The 22,498-nt window shown below is 41.9% G+C and overlaps 2 protein-coding genes across 2 annotated transcripts in view; one reads left to right on the top strand and one right to left on the bottom strand.

Moving 5' to 3' along the window:
* lrba (LPS-responsive vesicle trafficking, beach and anchor containing) overlaps positions 1–22,498 on the top strand; it is a 178,086-nt gene that overhangs the window by 105,937 nt on the left and 49,651 nt on the right. The window contains exons 39-41 of the mRNA XM_070912728.1: positions 511–647; positions 20,517–20,634; positions 20,768–20,870. Of these exons, the coding sequence (XP_070768829.1) occupies positions 511–647; positions 20,517–20,634; positions 20,768–20,870 (358 nt within the window). The remainder of the gene's footprint in view (positions 1–510; positions 648–20,516; positions 20,635–20,767; positions 20,871–22,498) is intronic.
* Positions 1,904–3,350, bottom strand: mab21l2 (mab-21-like 2). Its single transcript, XM_070923980.1, has one exon. The coding sequence runs from the start codon at positions 3,348–3,350 to the stop codon at positions 2,271–2,273; it is 1,080 nt and encodes a 359-aa protein (XP_070780081.1). The 3' UTR covers positions 1,904–2,270.

The raw sequence follows: 22,498 nt of genomic DNA, 5'->3' as shown, positions 1-22,498 counted from the left end.
CAAAGTTTTACACTGTTATTAGTGCGAGGTTAGGATACTGCAGTATTTTATTTTAGGATCTGTCCGCATGTATGATACAGTAGGCAGACTGGAGTGTTGCATGTTTCTCAGCTTCTCTTGAACTCCTCGAGTTACTGCAGATGACCGATTACAGGAGGAAAACTACAGACTGTTTGAAGTAGCCGCAGCCTTTAGCCTCGTATATGTTTTAATATACTTTTATATAGTAACTCCAATGCAAAGCAGTTTGATATAAACATGATTCGTGGGAGACACGGCCTCAACTTATAAAATAGACTGAAATTATCTTTCGCGTGTTTATCTTTACCACTCATCAACTTCCCTAATCCAGGATTGAAGGCCCACAGTGTGTTTCAGCTCGGTGCAATCCCCTGTTGAGTTTTATACGTTTACCTTTTACCGTTGGTGGCTTTTATTTTTTAAATGTCCCCACTTGGAGAGGGAGGACACGCCGCTTGTGTCCTGACCGGCGTGTGTCTCTCCCTGCAGGCCCAGTCAACTTGAGCACCAGTGCGCAGCTGGTGGCTCCGGCTGTGGTGGTGAAAGGCACGCTGTCCATCACCGCCTCCGAGCTCTACTTCGAGGTGGATGAAGACGAGCCGGGCTTCAAGGCCATCGATCCAAAGGTAAGAGACTGGAGCCCCATTGATCACGTCTAAAATGGTCACTTATTGAAGCCAGGCTCGAAAGTCTATAATGCTACATGCAGGCTTTACATTTGAATGGAAGACTGACTGAATACAGTGTGTTTCATATCTCAAGTGTATTCTTTTAAATAAGCAAAAAGATACTCCAAGTGTGTTTCCATGTTTTTATCTGATAATGTTGTATTCGTGTCATGTCAGTCTGTCGTTGAAGTTACAATATTTCAACTGAAATGGGGAAAATGTAATTTACCGCGTGCTGTCATTTGTTTTTTTACTCTGCAATATTTTTGGGTTTGAATATAAAACGACTCTGTCTCTTTTTTCTTAATGAATATTTTGTAAAGTAAATTTAACACCAGTTTAGTGGGGATAAACTCCGTGTTTTTGTAATAAATAAATAAATGATCAAACTGACTTATAACGGCACATAAATCAGGCCTTCACATTAGCAATGATCGTCCCCTTTTTTTAGGACTGCAGCATATATTTTTTTTCCTGGTAAGCAGGTTTATTTTTTTACAATTCCAATTGCACGGAAACAGCGTTTTCATAAAAAAATAAACAGTCACATTTGGACTGATACTAGTAATTTAGTAGTTAGATTAGTACCAGCTTCATACAGAATACGTGCTGACCCACAGGTGGTTGTGTTTGTTCAGTCGCTGCAGTTTAACTCCCTGAAATTGTCGTTTTTGTTTTTAAATGTGTGCAGCTGTGTATTTACAGATGCTGCTTTTAAATAATATCCCCATTTATTTGAATGTGATTTTTCTATCAGATATTCTTAATAATAACCCTGACAATAAGGGCCACATATAAGCCACACTGCATTATCTAAAATCAACCGCATTAGTCAGACTAAAGCTGGAGTTTTGCTGCAGAACTTCTGCTTGTGCTGCTGTTAAAACAGAGAGCACAGATGCTCCCAGGCCTGTATATTAACATGAGCCCGTTGATTTACATTCATTCGAAAATCCTTTTGAGCCTGTGACGCGCTGTAAAAATAACTAATGGCCTGAAGTCGGCTGTGCACATTCCATCTTTAAATTTCGCAAAAGCGGTTTTTCCTTTTTCTTTTTCCCGGTGTTGATCACGGGTTAACTTTCTCTCGTGGAAATGAATAATTGAATGGTTCTGTTCATCAGACAATAGCAAAGCAAAATGCAACAGCCTGTCATATCAGCTGCCAAAACACGTCAAGACACGAGGCCAAGTTGTAATTTAATTTGCAACATTTTATTAACATTTCTTTTTTTTTTAAGTCACATAATGAAAAAAATCGAACTTGGCACGCTACATTTTATTCTTTCACTTAACGATTTTGTGCATATATTTAAATAAAAGGTTCTTCACTTTGTGAAAACATTTAAAGAAGACAACTGAAAGTTATTACATTTATCTGAAAATGTACCTTCACTTTCTCTCTGGCAGTGGCCCAATTGCTCCATTTTAAAAAGGGGGGTTTGTGGTTTCCTCGCTGCATTATTTTGTTACTGATTTTTTTTTTTTTCACATTGCTTGGAGAATCAGTTGCAGAATCATCTTTGTCCTTCTCTGAAGTTTTATCCCAAAATGTCTCTCGGCTCTGTCTCTACAATCACTTTATAGTTTGTCCAAACTTTTAGCATTGGTGAGGATTTCCCTCGCTAGTCTCCACGTCTGCTTAGCAGCAGCCTCCAGGGCTGAGTGAGGCTTTCCCTGAAACAAGTCCAAGTTTGGCAAGAAGTAGTGGGGGCATCTGCGGCACTGCAGACAGGATATGAGCTGCAGCAGGATGCCATTCAGTCGGTCTCCGAGGCAAGACTCGTCCCAGTCGGTCTCTCTCGGGTGTTTCTCACACTCGTACAGCAGCAGGGTCTTCATGTGGTAGTTGTTGAGCGGCTGTCCCGGTAGCTCCAGGTGACGGTCCCTCAAAGTCTTCAGGACGGACAGACACTTCTTCCTGCAGCCGGCCATCAGCAGCCTGTTCTCGGCCTCGCTAAACTGCAGAACCCAGGCGTCGCTCTCTGCAGAGCTCTGCTTCCCCGTTAACGAGTAGCACTCTTTGGAGAGGAGGTTAAAACCTTCGGCTTTGACTTCTGCTACCCGGTTAGGACCGGGCCAGGGGATGTGGGGCATGGGCCACTGAGCTGCACTTCTAGGCCAAATTCCAGTGCACTTGAACGCGGGGGTGATCTGCACCACATACCTCTCCCTGATCCGCAGTTTGACCTCGCTGGTGTCCGCCACCATCTTCACCACGTCGCGGTAGCTGCACTTATCCACGGCCTGTGCCACCAGAGTCTGAAACCTGGAGCGGATCTTTCTGGCTGACAGGTAGCCCGAGGCGGTGATGAACTCGACCCACAGCGACATGCTCCTTTTACGGCCATCACTCAGCTTCAGCACCGCGCAGCCGGGCAAGGAGCCGTCATCCACAAAGTTGAACACCCCCATTTGGTTGAGGTAAAGCACCACCTCAAACTCATTGGGGGAGATGACCTCCATCCCCTCATAGCGCGCATCTATCTCACTGAGGGAGCTGATAAACCGGGGCTCCTGCACCTCCACCTCCTTCAGGACATCCGACACCACTTTACAAACCTCCCTTATAGTCTTCGCAATGGCCGCTTTGCGAGCTTGGCATCTCTCGTTGTAGTATTTGTTTAGCTGGTAAACCAGCTTTGCCTGCGTCGCGATCATGTTTGGGCAGAGGTCCGGGCTGTACACCGGGGAGTCGCAGTAAGTTGACGGATCCAATGCTGACCGGTAAAGCCAGAGGCAAATGCTTCCCCGTGCAGGAAAAGTGTGTAATCAAAGTTTTTTTTTTTTGCTTTTTGCAGCGGATGGACGTCAGTGTGAGGAGGAGGAAACGGATAGGGATGCAACGTAATAGCGTGCTAAATATCAGTCCAAGTCATGAGCACTTCCAGCACCGCTAGGTAGATTCATATTCAGGTTGTGGGTCACCATCCGTGTCCTGGGCTGCAGACGCTAAAGGCTAAAGCATCGTCTGTGACCACTCATCTCCTCTTGCTGATATTCTCTCCTCCGTGTCCCCGCTCACTTTTCGTCCACACTCAGCTGTGAGCTGGACTTGTGTAGTTTATGAATGGTTCCTTTAGCAAGAGTGAAAGGGGGTCGGGCTTCTCTTCCTGCAATCATGTGCAGAGCTGTCAGTGCGGGCAGCCAATCAGAGCAGAAGAGCTTCAGTCCGCCTCAGCAGCATCTGGGCGCACGGAGCTGTCCGCTGCTCTCAGGTCGACACAGGAAAACACAAACCCTTTAGGTTTAAACGGGCAAACACCAGCGTATACTCTCCAAGCCAGCAGTAAAACAATGTTTTTTTTTCCAGGAAAAGTGTTTCTCTTTGCGCGTAATTTCTCCCGGTGCGTTCAGAGGATTTGGAGTGTAGTGTGAGTGACAGCCTTTAACTTTAGACCTGCTTGTATTCTCAGTCTCTCTCTTTCTCTGCGTGTTTAATTGAAAGGGTGTATTTCGTGTTTGAAAGGCTCAGTAATTGCAATTGTTGGCTAAATCTCGAAAACGTATCTGTTTTACGGATTTAAGTGTGATTTTCGAATTAGACGTCTAACACGAGGCATGGTCAGTTGGTCACATTATTTGTACATTAAATTAAACCTTGATAAACAAAACAGCCTATTTATGTCATTCGTTTTACTTACTGTCTTCATTTAAGGTCAGTTCAAAATACCATTTATTCTGTTTTTATCACATTCATGTGTATATATTTTTTTAATATAAAATATCAATAATTTACGCCGTTTATTATTGTTGATCATTTTGTTAATGCGCGTTTAAAATAGTGAATGTGTCGAGTGCACCTGCAGCTTATGATCAGCTTGAACTAGAGTGGCCTAAACTACAAACTGATCGGACGAGTAGTGAAACTGATATCCACCTGATCAATTGATTTACATTTTATTGAATATTTAGTGTCGTGTACACAGTCGATATTTTGGATTGAGTCAAATAACTGGCATGTGTGTGTCTCTCTCTCTCGCACGCACGCACGCACGCACACACACGCACACACACACACACACACACACAAGCGCGTTAATTTGCCCGTGGGTTTATCGCTGTGAACCTTGTCCATACTGAATAATTTAACCGGGGGTCTCTCCGAGGTTGTAATTGAAGTCCCCTTGTCACCCAGACTTCATGTTGGAGGACTGAAGAAGCCATTACTTTCTCCCACAGACAAGGGGCTGCGGCGCGAGACACATTTAGACATGTAAGCATGCTGGGAAAAAAAATAAATAAAAAACCCCGCCGTGAGAGTCATATGAAATATTTTGGCGAAGTTTTGTTGCACGTGTCCGCCACTGCAGTTTCTGAGGTCGCGGCCATTGTGTAGGTGTCTGGCGTAAAATCATATGGAGGTAATTGGACAAGTCTCCCCGTCTGTCAAGGCACATGACAGCGACATTACAACTGTTCTATATAGTTCAAGCATTTCTGTAATTTCTGCGAATTAATTAGGCCTACAGGAATAATCAGAGACCACAGTCAGTCTATATGTTGTAATATCTTGAATGGCGTGCTTGAGATGTTGATCAGAGACACTAAGGCCGACTGTGGCTGCGTGCGTAGCTACATTATGGAAAATGTCGGTATGATTTTTCTCTGCATCCGGCGTTAAGCTGCCTGTTGCCAAACCTTATTTCAAAGGCCATAAAAAGCAAGCATGCTGCTATTTTTGTGCAACTAAAATGTTAGAAGTATGCGTGAACTTCATGTCACTTATCACAGAAATGATTTTACATAATGCAGAATATTGCTTCAACAATGATATCCAGAAACCATTTCACTGATATGAAGTAGCCAACTATGCAAGGGATTCTGAAATAAGCCACAAATCTTTCAGAAAAGGCAAGGATTAATGAGCCCCCCTTCATTGTTGCCACATCTTCTGGACTTCATCATGTTGCCTTTTTGCAAGTGCTGATGAGGCTTTAGGGAGTGTAAAGTAACTTACGATTAAATTTGCAGAATGTATTATTTAGTTCAATGTGAAAGACCCGCTTAATATTTGAGCTCATGTCAATGTAACAAATAACTTTCATCTTCAAAATGCACAAGTTGTTATTCAATTCAAATTAACATGGGATCACGTTTGTTTTATCTGGGTCAAAGGCAGTAACTATATACTGTATTATATTAAGTATTTTAATTAGACAATTTGTTGATGAATATTCGGTTTTCACTGATGGGGAAACATTAGCGTTTGCTGATGTGTCATTGCATTTGAATTTGATGCACGGGCCGCTAAGAACATCTTTTAGCCGTTTGGATGTTCTGCCTAGAACTACTAGAGTATCTAGAGTAGCTGTGGCAACACAAGCAACAGTTGACTTGGCAGCCTTGATTCATTGTGAAATTTAAAATAAATTTTAATCTGAGGTTTTGCATTCCTTTCCTCAGCATCCTCATACTCGAGTGAAGCGATAGTTACAGCAATATTTGTAATTAAGAAAAAGATAGCAATGAAATAAATGAGAAAAAACGTGTGGCTGTTTGATTTCAGGATGACTGTTTATTATCAAGCTCACAGCTCCAGAGATTAATCGACACTACTTGGAGAGCAAGTGTCCAAATATTATGAAGGACACGCTAACTGCAGCTTAATGAAATATATGGCGACAAAGGCTTTTATAAAGACATTGTGAATCCGTTTTTGGCCCACTTATCAAACCACATGTTTCTGAGCAACTGTGTTCATTTTTTATTGCGATGTAGAATGGAGTGGATGCAGTGGATTGCATTTAATTAAATCTGTCTATTTTGCCAGTTGGAATGTGAAAGATCAGCCACATCTCAGAAAACTGTTTGAACCTTTACCTTGTGTGTTTGTACATTTACGGTCTTAGGTGGAAAACAGAAGTAGGGTCCGCACATGCACTGCTGGGCCAGCTGGGAGCAACTTTGGGAGCATTTGGGATAGTTTTTAGTTTATCGAATCTACTTTTATTTTTTCTCTCTCCTATTTTCCCTCTTTTCTCCCATATAGAAAGATCATATATATCTAAGAGGCCACATCACTCATTCATCCATTCTTGCTACTTCTTTGTGCCCTTTATCTCCCGAAAACATTCAGAATTATCTGTGGTTCCTAAAGAGTTTCCCCCTGGTTTATATTGGCTGGAGAAAAGATCAGGGGCCTGTCAGAGAGCTCTTTGATCTGAGTCTGTGTGACGACTCCACAGTGATCCCCTCACGAGCACAAAACAGTGTCCATGCCTGTGCAAATCTCTGCCAGCTGATGAGTAACCTCACTGCTTCTCTTTTTTTCTCTTCTCTTCTTCTGCTCTTGCTCTGTCTTCCCTCCTGTCTCAGTTCCATTCTTCTTTTCCCTCTCATCTCCTACCAGATTACACTGAGTACCCCCAGGTGGCTGAGTACCATGTGTATACTACTCTGTTTTCATAACAGAGTTGACAATTAGTAAAACAACCTCAGACGCATAATATGTCTTTTAAACATATGCGAAACATATTTGGTCCCTTTTTGTATGAGGATCATGCATGTCATAAAATGAATAAAATAGAATTTCAGTGATAATTTGGTCACTCTGGTTCATACACTTGTTGAATCTTCAGACTGATTTGCCACTATATACTGTACCTGCAACAAATGCAAAGTAAAAGTCTCCTAAAGTAATTTGCAGCAGGATGGCTTACAGTCACATTAACAATGACCTTGGTCTTTGCAATACATCTCTGAATGTTATGACTACAATTTATGGCATGGCATTAGAGATACATTAGAGATTGCCTAAGAAGGTAATAGAAAAAATCGGTTTGTTTTGCAACAGAATGTGCAACAGTTTCCCCCCTGTGTCTGCTTGAGTTAGTGTGCTTTGTAATTCCAAGTGATAAGGGAGGGGGATGTCAAGGCTTGGCATTTTTAGGTAATGCTCTTTTTTTCCCTTTTCCTTTCTCTGGAAACATGATAGGTGCAGGGAAAGTGGCTCACTGTCTAAGAACACACACATGTGCACGGAGACAGACATCGGCAACCGTGAGCGAGTACATTTTGGATGCTCTTGTTCACACATTTTGTTTCTGTCTCCCAAACCCGGATGGACCCAGCTGCTCCCTCCGTAGAGGGCTCAAAGAAAATCATCGCAGGCAACTAATTGCCTGGCAGGCCTCTGCATCTGCTCGGCAGAGAGCAGAACTGATGAAGTCACGGAGCAGATGTGCATTTGCCCGTGTACGTATGTGTGTGTGTTTAGCAGCACCCCCCATGTGTTTAGACACAAGCCATCAATATTGCATGTGGAGTTATTGTTGCAGAGCCACTCTTGGAGACTACTAATATTGCATGAATGAGGAAGTGAAATTTGCTCTACTTCCAGCTGATTGGTCAAAGGAAATACCAGCAAAAACCTGATTGGAGGAAGCTTCCCTTACATCCCTATTGCAATCTGAGTGTATTACAGACCATTCCTGTGTCCTGATAGCATTCAATTTACTCATTCTAACTGTGGTTTGAGTATGGAGTATGTTCACAGTGGCAAAATAACAAATTTATACTTAAAAATGCTTGAATGCACATTAAAGTCGTTTTCTTTTTGAGTGTGCTTTTGATGGACACTGTCTCACAATCCGTCACACACCAGAAATGAAAAAGCTGCAAAAAAAAGTACAACTATTGAGGAGGATGGTTGGACAACTCCAGCAATGGATAGAAAAATACAGTAAGTTTGTTAGTTTGTGAGTATTTTAGAAAACATATTTTCTTGTTATTTAGGAATTTTTCAAATTTGAAATCGTCATTTGAATTTTAAAGCCACAGATTGAGGTTGGCTACCAACTTGTCCTGTCAGTTACCTTATGCTTTATTAGTATTTACACTATTGGCATATAGTGTGCTACTAAAACACAGTATGCATTTAGTGAGCTTTTATACAGACATGAAATTATCACTCACTGGGCCGCACAACAATGTAAAAAACTAAAATCACAGAAAAAAAAGTAATTTACTTAAAATTACATCCTAATGTCAACAGATCATTTTTATTGGACTAGAAAATATACAGTTTACAACCAAATATCACGTAATATTAGAATATAAGACTTGAAATAGTGTTTTTTGCCTCATGAAAATGCTCACTGTAGTCTCTTAGTTCACAAGAACACAGCTGATACAAGTTTAACTGTGCTGCTTTTTCCTGAATCCTGTGGAAGTCCACAATGTGTTTCCAGAAAGTTTTAGCACAAGTCCAGTTAGAAAAATATTTTTGAAAGAATACCAGTTAATTTTTCCTAAAGGTCAGTGTCCAACCTTGGACTATGCAATGATAAAACCCCCATTGAGAAGTCATTGGTAACTCTAATTAGTGGGGTGGTGACGGCTCCTCTGGGTTAGCTGGAGTGGCTGAATGGATGGTCACTCAGTCAAAGAAAACCACCCTGGTGTTATGTAGCGACCGGTCCCATATCGTTAAGCTGTCCCTAAAGTGTCAAACTGCTGGGACCGCACCCTCTCCCCCCTCCTCCTGCTCGCTCCGCCAAACTCTCATGGTCGCCAGGGACGACCTTCGGCTGCAGCTGCCAATCACAAAGAGCCATGGCAGCAAGAGGTCTCTGAGAGAGGAGCGTATTGATTTTCCAGTTAGAGCCTAAGTAGTGTGTGCTATAGGACTAACGGACAGCCCAAGCAGGTATGTCATTATCAATGAGGCCAAGGAAACGGATCCCCTCACTCTCACTCATTCATATTGGCTTCCTTCCCTCCCTCGTTCCCTCCCTCCGTCTCTCCTTCATGCCGTTCCACCACCTCGTCAGCTCTGACAGAGTGCGTCCTGAGATGGTCAATAAATCGCTCAGCCACACCACGACAACAACTGGTGGAGTGATGGGTCGGGATGACCTTCTTTCTCTTTCTTTCCCCTCTTTCCTTCACTCTTTTCACTGGCTGCTCCTCCCTGCTTTCCAGGTACATGAAATGTTTCCTTACCAGAGGCAGACTTGTTAGCATCACCGACATCGCGGGTCAGTTTAATCTCAAGCATCATTCCCTTGCGGCCCACTTTGGCTCATCCAGTCATCAGGAAACCCAATTATTATCATACTGCTTCTCTTTTTTGGTTTTGCCTCACTGCTTATGTCAAGTCATGGTCCAGGCTTTGGGAGCTACTCAACATAACAACATGTGCAAACAATTAGGAATGATTTAAGCCAATTAGAGGAGATAAGGCCAAATAAAGGTTTAAAGCTTCCTGAAGTGAATTTCTGTTCCCCAGTAGAGCAGTAAAGTCTTGTTACCTTCTTTTCTGTCCTTTATCTCTCTCTCTGTCCCACTCACACGAAATGCATAGGCACCGCACCTCTGTTTTCCCTTTTGAGTCTCAAGCCACATTGATGGTTGTGATATAGTCTCTCGTGTTTCACTCCAGTTGTGTGAGTGAGGTTATATCAGCGATGATGAACTCATTCTGTAGGGATGAGGTCAGCGGTCCTCTGGCCAGATGTGGAGTGTTTAAGAGTGACGGAGAAAGACTTGTTAATGATGGGCTTCAAAGCTTTGGAGAACCCAAGATGCTGGCCCCTCCTTTAGCTTATGGACCATATCTGTTGTACTTTTGACCATTGTCATGAGATCAAGTGAAATATATGGGGAAAATTCAAAATGCTTGCAGCATGGCTCTAGGGAGGGCAATGTCGGTCTGTCCGTTGAACAGTCCACCACTTGGGCTCAGACTGAAATATTGGATTGATTGCCATGAAATTTTGTTCAGGTATTTGTGTTCCTCAGAAGATGAACCCTACTAATATTCGTGATTCCCTGACTTTTCCTCTAGCACCGACATGAGGTTGACACTTTTGGTTTTTAGTGAAATATCTCAACAGCTATGGAATGGATTGACATGACATTTCATACAGACATTCATGGTCCCCAGAGGATGAATCCTACTGATTTTGATGATCCCCTGAATATTCCTTTAGGGCCACCAGCAGGTCGAAGCTTTACTTATCCAGCAAAGTATTGTTTGTCACATGAATTGGCACAAAATGTTCTACAGACATTCGTGGTTCCCAGATAATGAATCCTAGTGAACTTTTGTGATCCCTCAGTTTCCCACAGTGCCACTATGAGTTTGACATTTGTGGGTTTGAGTGAAATGTTCTAATTTATTCAGTTGGTTCTTTGACCAAAGTATTGATCAATGCAAAACGTAGCTTTGTCACTTTGAGTAGGTTAGCATGCTGACGACAGCATTCAGCTCAAAGCACCACTGAGGCTAAGTACAGTGGTACTTAGTCAGTGGTAGCATGTCTGTAGACTCTTTAATTGCAGTTCTAATCAGACAGTTTCAGTTCAGTCAGGAGATATTTGATTGTTTTCTTTTTTGCCCTTGATTAAATGTAAACTGTGACTCTTGTGCAAAGCTTGCTGATGAATCTCTGCAGCGAGTGGTAACCAGGTAGGACAGATCAAGAAAAGGATTGCCACATTGGCAATCACATAAAGAACCATTAGACACAGTGTCATCTCGGCACCTAATGATGACTAATGTCTCCCTTCCAATTGCTCTTCTCTCTAACACACACACGCACACTCACAAACAACTACCCCATCTCTTTTCACTAATAAACATGCTTGGTCTCTCTCTGTCACTCTGTTTGTGACCTGACTTGGGACCTTAACACAGCCACAGACCACTGTGGCCGAGACCTGGCTCACACTTAACCAAGCACCTCCAGACAAAGAGCTGCCACCCCCTCTTTGCACCTGAGCCTAGCCCCTCCATCATGTTCCATCTCTGGGCTTGACTGGGCCAGTCAGGGGCAGGTGCCTCCCCTCCCTTCCTTTGATTGATCCCCTCTCTCCATCATTTATTCTCTTCGGCTCCCTCTGACACACGTGTCAAAGGCAACACACCAGCCTGATGGATAGGCCTGTTTATGGATGCCAGTCTGCCTGGTAGGCTACTGATATTACAATCAGCACCTGTGTACCTGCTGTTCACACAAGCCTGTGTTATTCAGCTGAGGTCAGAGACACCGGGCTCCAATTGAAAGATCGATGTCCAGCCCAGCATATTGGAAATTGGAATTGTAAATGTGGTCTTGTTTTGCGAGAAAGGTCTGTGCTGCATTTCAGATGATAAAACTAGATCCATATGTCGTAAAATTTGAGTAAATATGTGTGTTGTTGAGCTTCCTCGTATCTGTATATCTAATCTTAGAATGCCTCATAAATACAAAGGCAAAATGACTAGAACATAATATTCATTTTAGCTGTTAATTCCTAAAAGAAATCGAGTAATTCTAACCAGATGTATTTCTAAGCTGACGGCATTGATGTGTACTCTGTGTAAAGACATCTCGTGCCAGAGAGCAGAATGTTACATTGCTGAATTCTGGTGCCTCCATTGCCATTAGGGTTAATGACCCATCCAGTCTGGCTAAAATAGCACATCCATAGAGACATTCTGCAGATTACTTACTCATCCAAGACTCCTTTCTAGCAGACATCAGCACAACAGAGCTTTACTTCTGCTCTGTAGAAGCAAATGTAACATTTTTGTTGTAGTGACTTCTCTAAACCATTAGTTGCCCATCTTGTTAACCTAACATCTCAGTAACAAAAGATGATGCACATCAAATTTGTTTCACACCAGCAATCTCAGTCATTCAATTTGTATAGTAAAATTAAATGCAGAGTCCAAGTTAAATTGGCTAGTGAAATGTCAGAACCACTAGCAATACTTGTTTTATTATCTTTAAAGCTGCACTAATTAAAGTTTCTAGATTGACAATGGATCAAATGACACGTGTAATGTGAAAACCCACAGATAATTATCACCAACTCTGCAGTTCCCCTCAGGTCTAAGGAGCGTTTTAGCTTCTTTCAGCTCATTGTTTTGCTTTTGTAACTCACAACTTTACTGTTTTGGTTCACTCTCACCTCTCTCATCAGCCTCCTTTCCGAATGCAGCAGCAAATTTGCAGCAAATAATTCTCTTATAAACGCACTGTACACTGCCTGCCCAGCACTAAACTGCAGACACAGTTAGAGACTAGCTGGTGAACGTAGTGTAACATTTAGCAGTTTTAGAGCCAGATGTTTCCCTTAGGAGTGAAAATGAGCTACAAGGAGAGCGAATATTGAACTTGCATTTGTCAGGTGGCCAAAGCATAACTCCAAATGAATGCTAGTGTTGCTCCGTGTTTGCTGGATGTAAAATGTAAAATAACCTTTGCTAATGTGTGTTTTAACAACTGATACATCAGTTTGTACAACTTGTTCTGCCTAAAAACTCAATCAGTTTTATTTTTATAGCTCAAACAAATCACAATTCTTTTGCAGTTCGTACAGCATGTGACACCCTCTATCTTAAGACCCCCGATTGGATGAACTCCCCCCCAAAAAATGTTTAACAAGAAACCAGATGAGGCGTAGATAGTAGACAGGCATGTACTAATAGCACATTTAAATGAGTCTTGTTGTACTTAATTTATATTTTAGTTAGTTCATAATTGAGGATGCTTACTAATTTAATTCACTCTATTAAAGTTGTAATTCAAAATGCTTGTCACTGATAAACCTGTAGCTCCAATTGAGTCACCTTCAAATTCTGAAAACACAAGTCCTATTCTCTCCCTCTTCTTTCGCTTTGGACAACCAACCCCGAATTCCCCAAGAGGGGTGTACTTTTCACCCCACACCCACTTAAGCTGGTGACAATAGCCGGATTAGAAAAGAATTTACTTCAGCGAAGCCTCGCACCAACCTCGAAAAAGGCCTATCCATCACTAAATGGCAAAATGAGAGATTGAAGAAAAGCGGGGAGAATGCGATAGGAGCCGGTCAGCGATCGTAACCTGTCTGATGTTTGCCATGGCAGCTTATAGGGGAGTGGGGGGCCAATAGCATTGAGTCTAAAACGGCTCCTGTGCTTCAGTGGTGGCTCTGGGCTGTCTCCTTGATTTTCTGAATATTGGTGAAAAGCATGTACATTCTTTTCCGCCTTTTTCCTGATGTGCAAGTGTTTACTGATGAGCTTGACAAATCAAGGAACTTATTTAAGCCCTTTCAGTACAATCTCAACAAGTGCCCCGCAATACTATTAAGGTCTTATATGTAGCTGCTGGTATCTTAGGTGTGCATTTTACAAACACTATATCCTAGTGCAAAGCTGATCTTTGTTTTCACGGCTCATTTTTGTTACTGCTGTATTGTTGTCCAATTAAAGACTGTTAAAGTTAACTAAGTTAACTCTAGTTCTGTGTGCCATGACTTTTCCTTATTGCACTGTCCAAAATCAAGTTAGATTCAAACTTGAATCAATTTTGAATGTAGAATCTTAATGATAAAGGTTTTAAATGTGCATCGTGATAATGCAAAGACAGCAGAGAGGATCTTCTCAATTTGTGGATGTCTGCTGCATTTCATACCCCTCTTCCCCTCACTTATGTAGCCTTATCCATCCTTTGTTCCCCATCACCTTTGAGCCACTAACTCTGTCCTTTGCGGCCCCACTCTAAGCTGTGATGCGATAAAAAAGGAAGCGCTGATCTTTAATATTTAAAAATAAAATTGGGGCCATATTATATACTTGGGCTTCCCTGAGTGCTATCTCTGTGTAATTTGCCAAAATACGTAACACTTTGGTGTTGGTACATTCTTATTTACTGACGCTATGAGTTGATTATGAGTTCTATGTTTATGTATATCCCCACTACTGCCACCATTAGTGTTTAGTATCGTCGCTTTAGTATCTTATTATGTTTCAAGGCCCTTCTGAGGCTTTCGTCCCCATAGCCTACGGCCAAAGGCTGAATGTTTAATGAGTTAATGCACTGAAGTCTTCACTTCTCTACCAATTAACCCTGAGACCACTGCAGCATTTCCCTAAATCCACACAAGACCTTTTTTTTGTTCCCACTTCAAAAAGGCTAAGCAGCAAAGGAAAGGGAAGGAGAAAAGGCTAACCTGTTGGCAAACAGTGAAAAGGGCCAGAAAGGGGTTTAATCCTTATTAGGCTAAATTCAGACTAAGTGGCCCCAAAGATCCTTTCAAAGGGGACTTTCTTCAGGGAGTGCGAACTCTTACTGGGTGACGTTTAGGACTGAATGCTTTGAGCCTTTAGCCTTCATATGCTCACACTTGCTGCAAGCTGGGCTTGTTTATTTTTCTTTAATTCTCTCACACTCCAGCGCAGCTTCATAGTTTTGTTTATTTTTTTTGACCTTGTAGTTTGTTTTACTTCCCTCAAGGCAAATAGACCTTTATGTGTGAACAGTGATTACATCTTGAATTTAGTTACATGATGGTAGAACAATTGTGCCTATCAATCATCGGTGGACACAAATGCTCTGGACAACTTACATTGAAGCCTGTTGACAGTGTGTCCAATATTCTACCAGCATTGTCCGTTCTGTCTTATACATAAACTCAAGGTATAATGGATAATATATTTTGGCTGCTTATTAATAGATATTTGTACCTGTTGAATTTGGTTAGTTAGTGCTGTGTTAAAGAGATGGTTTAGTATTTTGGGCTTATTCACTTTCTTGCCAAGCGTTAGATGAGAAGATTGATACCACTCACATATCTGCCTATTCAGTATGAAGCTACGGCCAGCAGCCGGTTAGCTTTGCTTAGCATAAAGACTGGAAACAGGGAAACCGCTAGGCTGGCTCTGTTCAAAGGTAACATTACACGCCCACCAACACCTCTAAAACTCACTAATTAACCATTATATCTTGTTCAATCCATATTAAAAAGTGAGGTGTAAAAATGCCAATTTGTGGTTTTACTGGGGGGTTGTGTGCAGGACAATTTCTTGGCTGGGCACAGTGGAGAGTTTTGTTGTCACCCTAAGGTTGCCAGGAAACTCAGGAATAGATCTGAGAGTGGTATCAATGGTCTCATCTAACTTTGGTAACCTTGCTGTTGATTGGTCTACAGTCATGTAATTCACTTTTATGCTGTTTATATATATTTATATTTTCACTGCTTTCTCAGCTACACTACTCGCATAGTTCAACAATCACGGAGAACATGGCTAGTCAGAGATGGTGTCATGGCCAGTTGGTTAAATCATACTCTTGCACAAAGGCTACCGGATAACTGCTGGAGCGTGAAAGTAGAGTCATGTGGCTGCACTGTCTTAAGATCATATGATTCCAGGTTCTTACGGTGAGGGAGCATTGTTTTCCTCTTGAATGACTTGCCTATTTCACCCGGAGCACAGCCTCCAAACAACTACTTACCAACCATCTGCCTGTAATGGGTATTGATTCAAACACATACCTCTTTCAAGAAATCTTTTCAATGAAAATATATCTTTCTGTGTCTCTTTCCAGCACAGTGCTCTGTCCTTCCTACTCCCTCCTCCTATCTTTTTTTCAGGCTATCACTCAATCTCAAAAGCAAAATCTGTCTTAATTGGCTCCAGAGGGCTCGGGGAGGCTTTGTGTCAATGGTGATGCAGGTCCTGATTGGTCCAGAGGCACAGGCAGCCAACAGACCCTTGTTAGTGTGTCGGGGCCCTTTGCTTGCTCGTTAGTCCGATGAACTCATTTACTGATGGGGGGTGACAAGGCCTCGTTTACCAGTGTGGAACAGAGGATGGTGGGGGTAAAGGCGAGGGGGGAGGAGGTGAACAAGAGTGAACAAGAGGGTAAGGAACAGTGAGAGTAGGATTATAAGAGTTGTGAACAGCAGTATCTTTGTGGATGCAGCAGATGAGAGTGTCAAAAAGCCCTTAAACGTCAGCTTGTGTTTGTCTGCGCTTTCATTCTCATTTGCTGCTGCAGTAAAAGCGCTGCCAGCGTCTCGGTCCACTGAAACTCTGGTTATTGTAGATGGCTTCTTTCTGTGGTCAGTCAAGTGAGAAAAAGTCACAAACCACATGGCTCTGATTTACCTATGTGCAGTGGTTTACTTTGTGTTTGTGACTTTTGAGTAAGAAAAGGGGGAATCCCGTTTAATTAGTACAAGTCTTTGGAATTTTGCAACCTCTGTAAAAGTAATTTTATGATGTGTGGAAGAGTGGGAGGTAGACAGCTTTTGGGAAATGAAAGCAATAAGCAACTCTACATGCTGATAAGTCCACAGGTTTTTTTTATTATGAATTCTATCAAGTTCTCCCAATACCGCTTGTCCCTCGTCTCCGTTTTGATGTTGATGGATCACCTCTCTTCCTCCCGCTCATTAATTTCATCACCTTATCTCCCACACCACTTCATTTGACCAAAAGGTAATAATAAATCCCTCATCCATTATCCTTTAACTGAGGCAGCCATGCGGAAATACTTAATAACAGGCAACAAATTGAACTTCAATCACCTCATTTTCTGTCAAGGATGCACAGCACGTTAAACTGAACGAGCAAATATGCATATACCACTTATCAAACACTGTTTGTGAGCAATTTCAAGCATTCAAACAACACTATTGCTTTTAAAACCAGACTTTCTTTTTTATATTTCATGACAAATAAGGGTTTACTAGGAATTGCCACTGGCTTCCGTCGTCTTCAACTCGAGGGTCTTATCAGCCCCAAAACACACACATGCTCAGCCTGGCGACGGCGAACGCAGTTGAGAGCCCCATCTATCTTCAGCTGCTGATAGTTGGTCTGTTGCTCCCCTAACTCTCCCCTAATTCAGTGCAGTTTCAATTAAATCTCATCTGTGTCACCATGTTCCTCCACCTGACTTTACCTATGTTTCTAAAGAGCCAGTGGTTGGTAAAGGAGACTGGGTTTGCGAAGGAAAGGGTGATGGAGAGGACTCACTGGCAAGGACTGTCTGCGAGATTCAGTGATGACCGTTGTGTGTGTGTGTGTGTGTGTGTGTGTGTGTGTGTGTGTGTGTGTGTGTGTGTGTGTGTGTGTGTGTGTGTGTGTGTGTGTGTGTGTGTGTGTGTGTGTGTGTGTGTGTGTGTGTGTGTGTGTGTGTGTGTGTGTGTGTGTGTTTACACACCGTAGCCACAGTCACCCGGCCCCTCTTCATGTGTCCCTCTTCATTCCGCAGTCTTTTGGGCATCTGACAAAGACAAACGACAGTGCTTCAGAAATGAGCAGCAGCCCGGCGCACAAACAGGTTGAAAGAGGAGGAGGGAGAGATGGAGAGGGAGAGAAAGCATTGCAATCAAGACTAGTTCCTTTGTTTTCTGTTTGGCTGTGTCCTCCCGCATGACGCTTTTGAAATTGATCTCGGGACGCACCAGACCTGAATCCATGGATAATGTTCCACGTGAAATGAAACATCAATAAAACTGCTCTCTATACTCAACCAATCATGTTGACATATAAGCTCCTGATCATTTTTATGTTTCCTGTATGGGATCTTCTGTCCTCTTCTCAACCTCAATCATTTCATTTTTAAATTTAACAACCCTTTTTTGTTCGGATGGTAAAATGTAAATGTGACGCGAGACCTAGCACAGTCTGGGTTTGGTGGTTTTTTTTTTTTTTTTAATTCCTCCTCTGCCTCTGTAGCGTTTTTATCTCTTTGAGCCTGACTGATTCAGTTCCACCATTACTATTTATCACAGGAGAAGCTGGCGCAGCCATAATTCCAGCTCGGACAATAACCTCCACACCATTGTAATTTGTCCAGACTTGGTCAGAACGGCTAGAGCATTACAGCACGGATAGTTTGTCACGCTCCTTGTCACCCGCTCTGCTTTTTCATCTGCAAGGGAAAGGGCGCTGCCGATAGGGACAATGATCTTGGGAACATAGAGTGCTATTTACAGCGTTTCAGAAGATTCATTGGTCCAGGGAAAAATATGATATCTGGCTGCCTCCTCTACTGTCATATCTATCTGTGGAATCAGAGACTGCAACTTTATCACATCAGCCCTGGGCATCTTCTTGACATCTGTCAGGAGGTCTGTGAGTGTATTCCTGGGGATGAAATGAGTCAACCACTCCCTTTTTGGAGGTGAAAGGTTACACTCACTCATCATACACCTGAAAACAGGAGTTTCATTTTTGATCAGATAGAAGCAGAAAGTGTTTTTTTTTTTTTTAAATTGAAAAAGAAATAGAATTAAAATTTCTTTGGTCGGGGATGACATATACTGGGATTTCCGTGAAATGGGAATCTGATCGACATCATGTCTGTCAGTAGAGCAAACGAATCAGGTGTCTTAGCTTGTTTGTCATCAAAATTAAATTGTTTCAACTTGCAATAAGACTGTTGGGAGGGTGAGAAGCTGTGCTTTGTGTCCCTAGCTGTCTGTTTATGTAGACATCCAATCCTATAATATGGGGAAAAATTAACCCTAACGCCTAAACCTCAATTTGGTGTAATTTAAAAGAAAAATTCAACATTTTGGGAAATCCATTTATTTGCTTCCTTGTTACATAAGAAGATTAATACCTCTCTCTTGTCTGTACACTAAGTATGACGCTACCGCCAGCAGCCAGCTAACGTAGTTTAACATAAAGACTGGAAATTTCCAGTCTAGCCTAGTTTAGCCCACTGCTGGCTGTAGCTTTATATTTACTGTACAGGCATGAGTTACTTGCATTGTGCCATTTATACTTGCAGTCTAAGTTTAATGTGAGTGAGTGAATATGATGAATGTGATATCTGAAATTAACAACTTTGCTTAAAGATGTTTTTTCACTTCTTGCTAATATATTAGTTTTCCTTAAGAAATACCTTTTCCTTGATGGTGAAAAATATTTTGTGACAGGGTTGGCTACAGGCTGGCGGTTACTGGTATAGTCATCTTGAACCCCTGTTAAGGACGATAGGAAGCTGACGGATGCCGCCCCAGCCAGCTTCTCCGAGCCACTAATCCACATTTAATTGAACTCCAGAGACTTTGAAGTGATTCTGTGATGCAGGCAGATCTTATTCTTCATAGAGACAGCGAGGGAGAGGCTGTCCTCAGCTGGTTTGCAAAGGCCTCAGCTGGTCCCCTCTGCTGTCCCCTGCCTTTAATGAGCTCCTTTAACTTAACACTAGGCCTAGCTTGCTAGCTCACATTTTAATATTTCTGATTAATAACACAGCCTATGAACCATGCTGTGACAGCCTAAAGTGTCCCCTTTACCTTTCTACCATGTCCCTGTACACCTCCCCCCCATGTCAGAAGACGCTTTTGAAACTAAAAGCAGAGGTTGAAACCAAAGCCTAGTTAACAAAGCAGTGCTAAGTAGGTTAGTAGCAAATCTAAATGCTGGATTAGTAGGGGTACGAATCACAGGGGCAGGGCCAAGCATCTGGGTCTGTCGGGCACTGAGGCAGCCATCATAACAAGTTACTCTGACAGCTACCGCAATCTCCATGGGGACAGATTAAGCTCAGCTCATTGAAGCATTTTAAAATCTGGAGCTAGCCAACATTGTATTGTTCGACCCCTGTGTCAGTTACCTCCATGGAAATACAGAAAATTGTCTAATCTGATGTTTAGCATAAAATAGGCTCTTAACCTTGCCCATGTCACATCAAACCATCACAATATATCAAAACAATATCTTTTTTTTTATATATGTATTGTAATTTTTTGATATTCCTAGTCACCTGTATGCTGTAATATGGATTATCTTTTAGTGAACTAAACATTTCCTTCACTCCTTCCAGCTGAATAGCGCCCATTCTCTTGCTGAAGGAATCTCTTTTTCATTGAGGCTGATCAATATAAGACATTAATCGTGCTGTTCAGGCCGTCGTGCCATCACTGTGTGAAAAATGAACTTACCTTAGCCTTCCCTTCCCCTCCTTTCCTTTCCTCTGATCTCTACTGTCCTTCTCTGGTTTCTTTCTTTTTAAAAATGTCCTCTCCTTATTCCATTTTCATTATCCCCTCTTAATTCATTAACACCCTTTCCTTCGGTTTCTCTTTTCCTGTTCTGTCTTCCAGATTCTAGCCTATACAGAGGGTCTGCATGGAAAATGGCTGTTCACAGAGATCCGTGCTGTCTTTTCCAGACGCTACCTACTGCAGAATACTGCTCTGGAAATCTTCATGGCCAACAGAAGTAAGACTGCACCCGATAATGATAATGATATGCTTTTTATGGAATAATACTGGAGACATGCTTATCAAGGGTTAAGTGGCAGTGTGGTGGAATATAAAGCTATAACTAGATGTTTTTCTGTTCCTCTCTACAGCGGCAGTCATGTTGAACTTCCCAGATGCAGCCACAGTCAAGAAGGTGGTCCACAGTCTTCCACGTGTTGGGGTGGGCACGAACTTTGGTCTTCCACAGACCAGGTGAGACACAGCTGAACACAGAAATACACTATTAAATTAAATATTCTCTGCAGGTAACCAAACAGATTTGAACAAATCATAATATTAAAGTTATGGAAAGGTGGTGGTAGTTAGAGGTAGTGAAGTTGGATTAGAGAACATTCACACTGTTCTCCATAGACCTCCAAACTGAATTTCCCCCCTCCCTTTCTTGCCGTCATGTGCACACAGGGGTGTGGTCACTGATTTGTGCATCCCTCCCTCCCTCTCTCTTCACCTCCCAAACATAATTGGCTTCACACAAACACAGTCCAGTTCATTTATTTATTTCCATCAGTGTGAAGCAAATAGTTGCTTGTAAGCCTGCAGGGCACACCCCCTCCCCCACCCTCCCTCACATCATGTCTGCTCTGTGTCCGGGCAGTGCCGAACCCAAGCCCAACCCAGCTGCTGGCATGTGTGGTCCCAGTATGCCCTGTGGAAATGAAGAGAAATGAAAGGAGGAAGTCATACTGTGTGGTGCCTTTTAATGGCATATTTTAATCATGGGATGCAACCAGCTTTGAGTAAATACATTGTTTTTAATGTGTTCTGTTTTAATTGTAAAGCACTTTGTAACTGTGCTTTGAAAGGTGCTATATAAATTTGTTTAGTTTTTATTATTATTATATGGTGGTAAAGGTGTAATTATCAAGTCAGTTTTATTTATATAACCCAAAATTACAAATCACCTATTTTCCTCAAAGGACTTACATATAATACATATAATACATCCAGCATATGACTCTGTCCTTGATTTGGATAAGAAAAAAAGAACCAAAAGAAAGAAACCTCATGAAGAGTAAAACATTTGTTTTGGGTAAAAGTTGCACATAGTACACATGAACTGCAGGTTTCTGTAAGTTGAATTTCAAAAGTTTGAAAATATTTTTTGGGAGTACAAATACAGTTTAAGCAAAACACTAGCAAGACTGAAGAGTACAAACCAAATCTGAAGACACGGTGAAGTATAAATCTTTCCGTATACAACAGGGATTTCTTTCAGTTTCACATTATATATTGTGAAATTTTTGTCATCATAAATCTGAGACAGTTGTTGTCTGGTGAGATATGTGAATAATTCGGGGACGTAAAGTGTGTGAGACAGCAAGATTTAGGATCTATGGGAAATATTTTCTCAGTATTAGGAAACAAAAAATGCTCCACGTAGCAACAGTGAACTCTGAAGGCTATGTAATCAGGCTGAGCAAGAAAGTGTGTCCAGTAATGAGTCAGTGTGGATATAGGACAGCGTGTGTATGTATAACATACGCACATGCACACACACAAGGAGAGTTAGGGTGAGAGAATGTGTGTGTGTTTGTGTCGGGTTCATTAATCAAGCTAGTTTGCAGGCCAGGGACACCTTGCCTCTTTGACCTGAGGACAGCTGTACAGGGCAGCTCAGCGCACACACACACCAGCTAAATACAGCCAGCATAGCACAAATGATATCATTTCCAGAGTGAAACAACAATAATTGCACAACCACGCTTCATTATCCATTTAATATTATTGCTCATAATTGGATATAATCTTACTGCTTTTAAAGCATTTTGCCAATTTCAAGCACCTTCTGTCTTTTCTCCTCTAAATGTTTAATTTTAATT

The sequence above is a fragment of the Enoplosus armatus genome, chromosome 2, assembly GCF_043641665.1.
Source record: "Enoplosus armatus isolate fEnoArm2 chromosome 2, fEnoArm2.hap1, whole genome shotgun sequence".
Classification (NCBI taxonomy): domain Eukaryota; kingdom Metazoa; phylum Chordata; class Actinopteri; order Centrarchiformes; family Enoplosidae; genus Enoplosus; species Enoplosus armatus.
The sequence above is the reverse complement of the archived record's forward strand: the minus strand, read 5'-3'. Positions and strand labels throughout refer to the sequence as shown.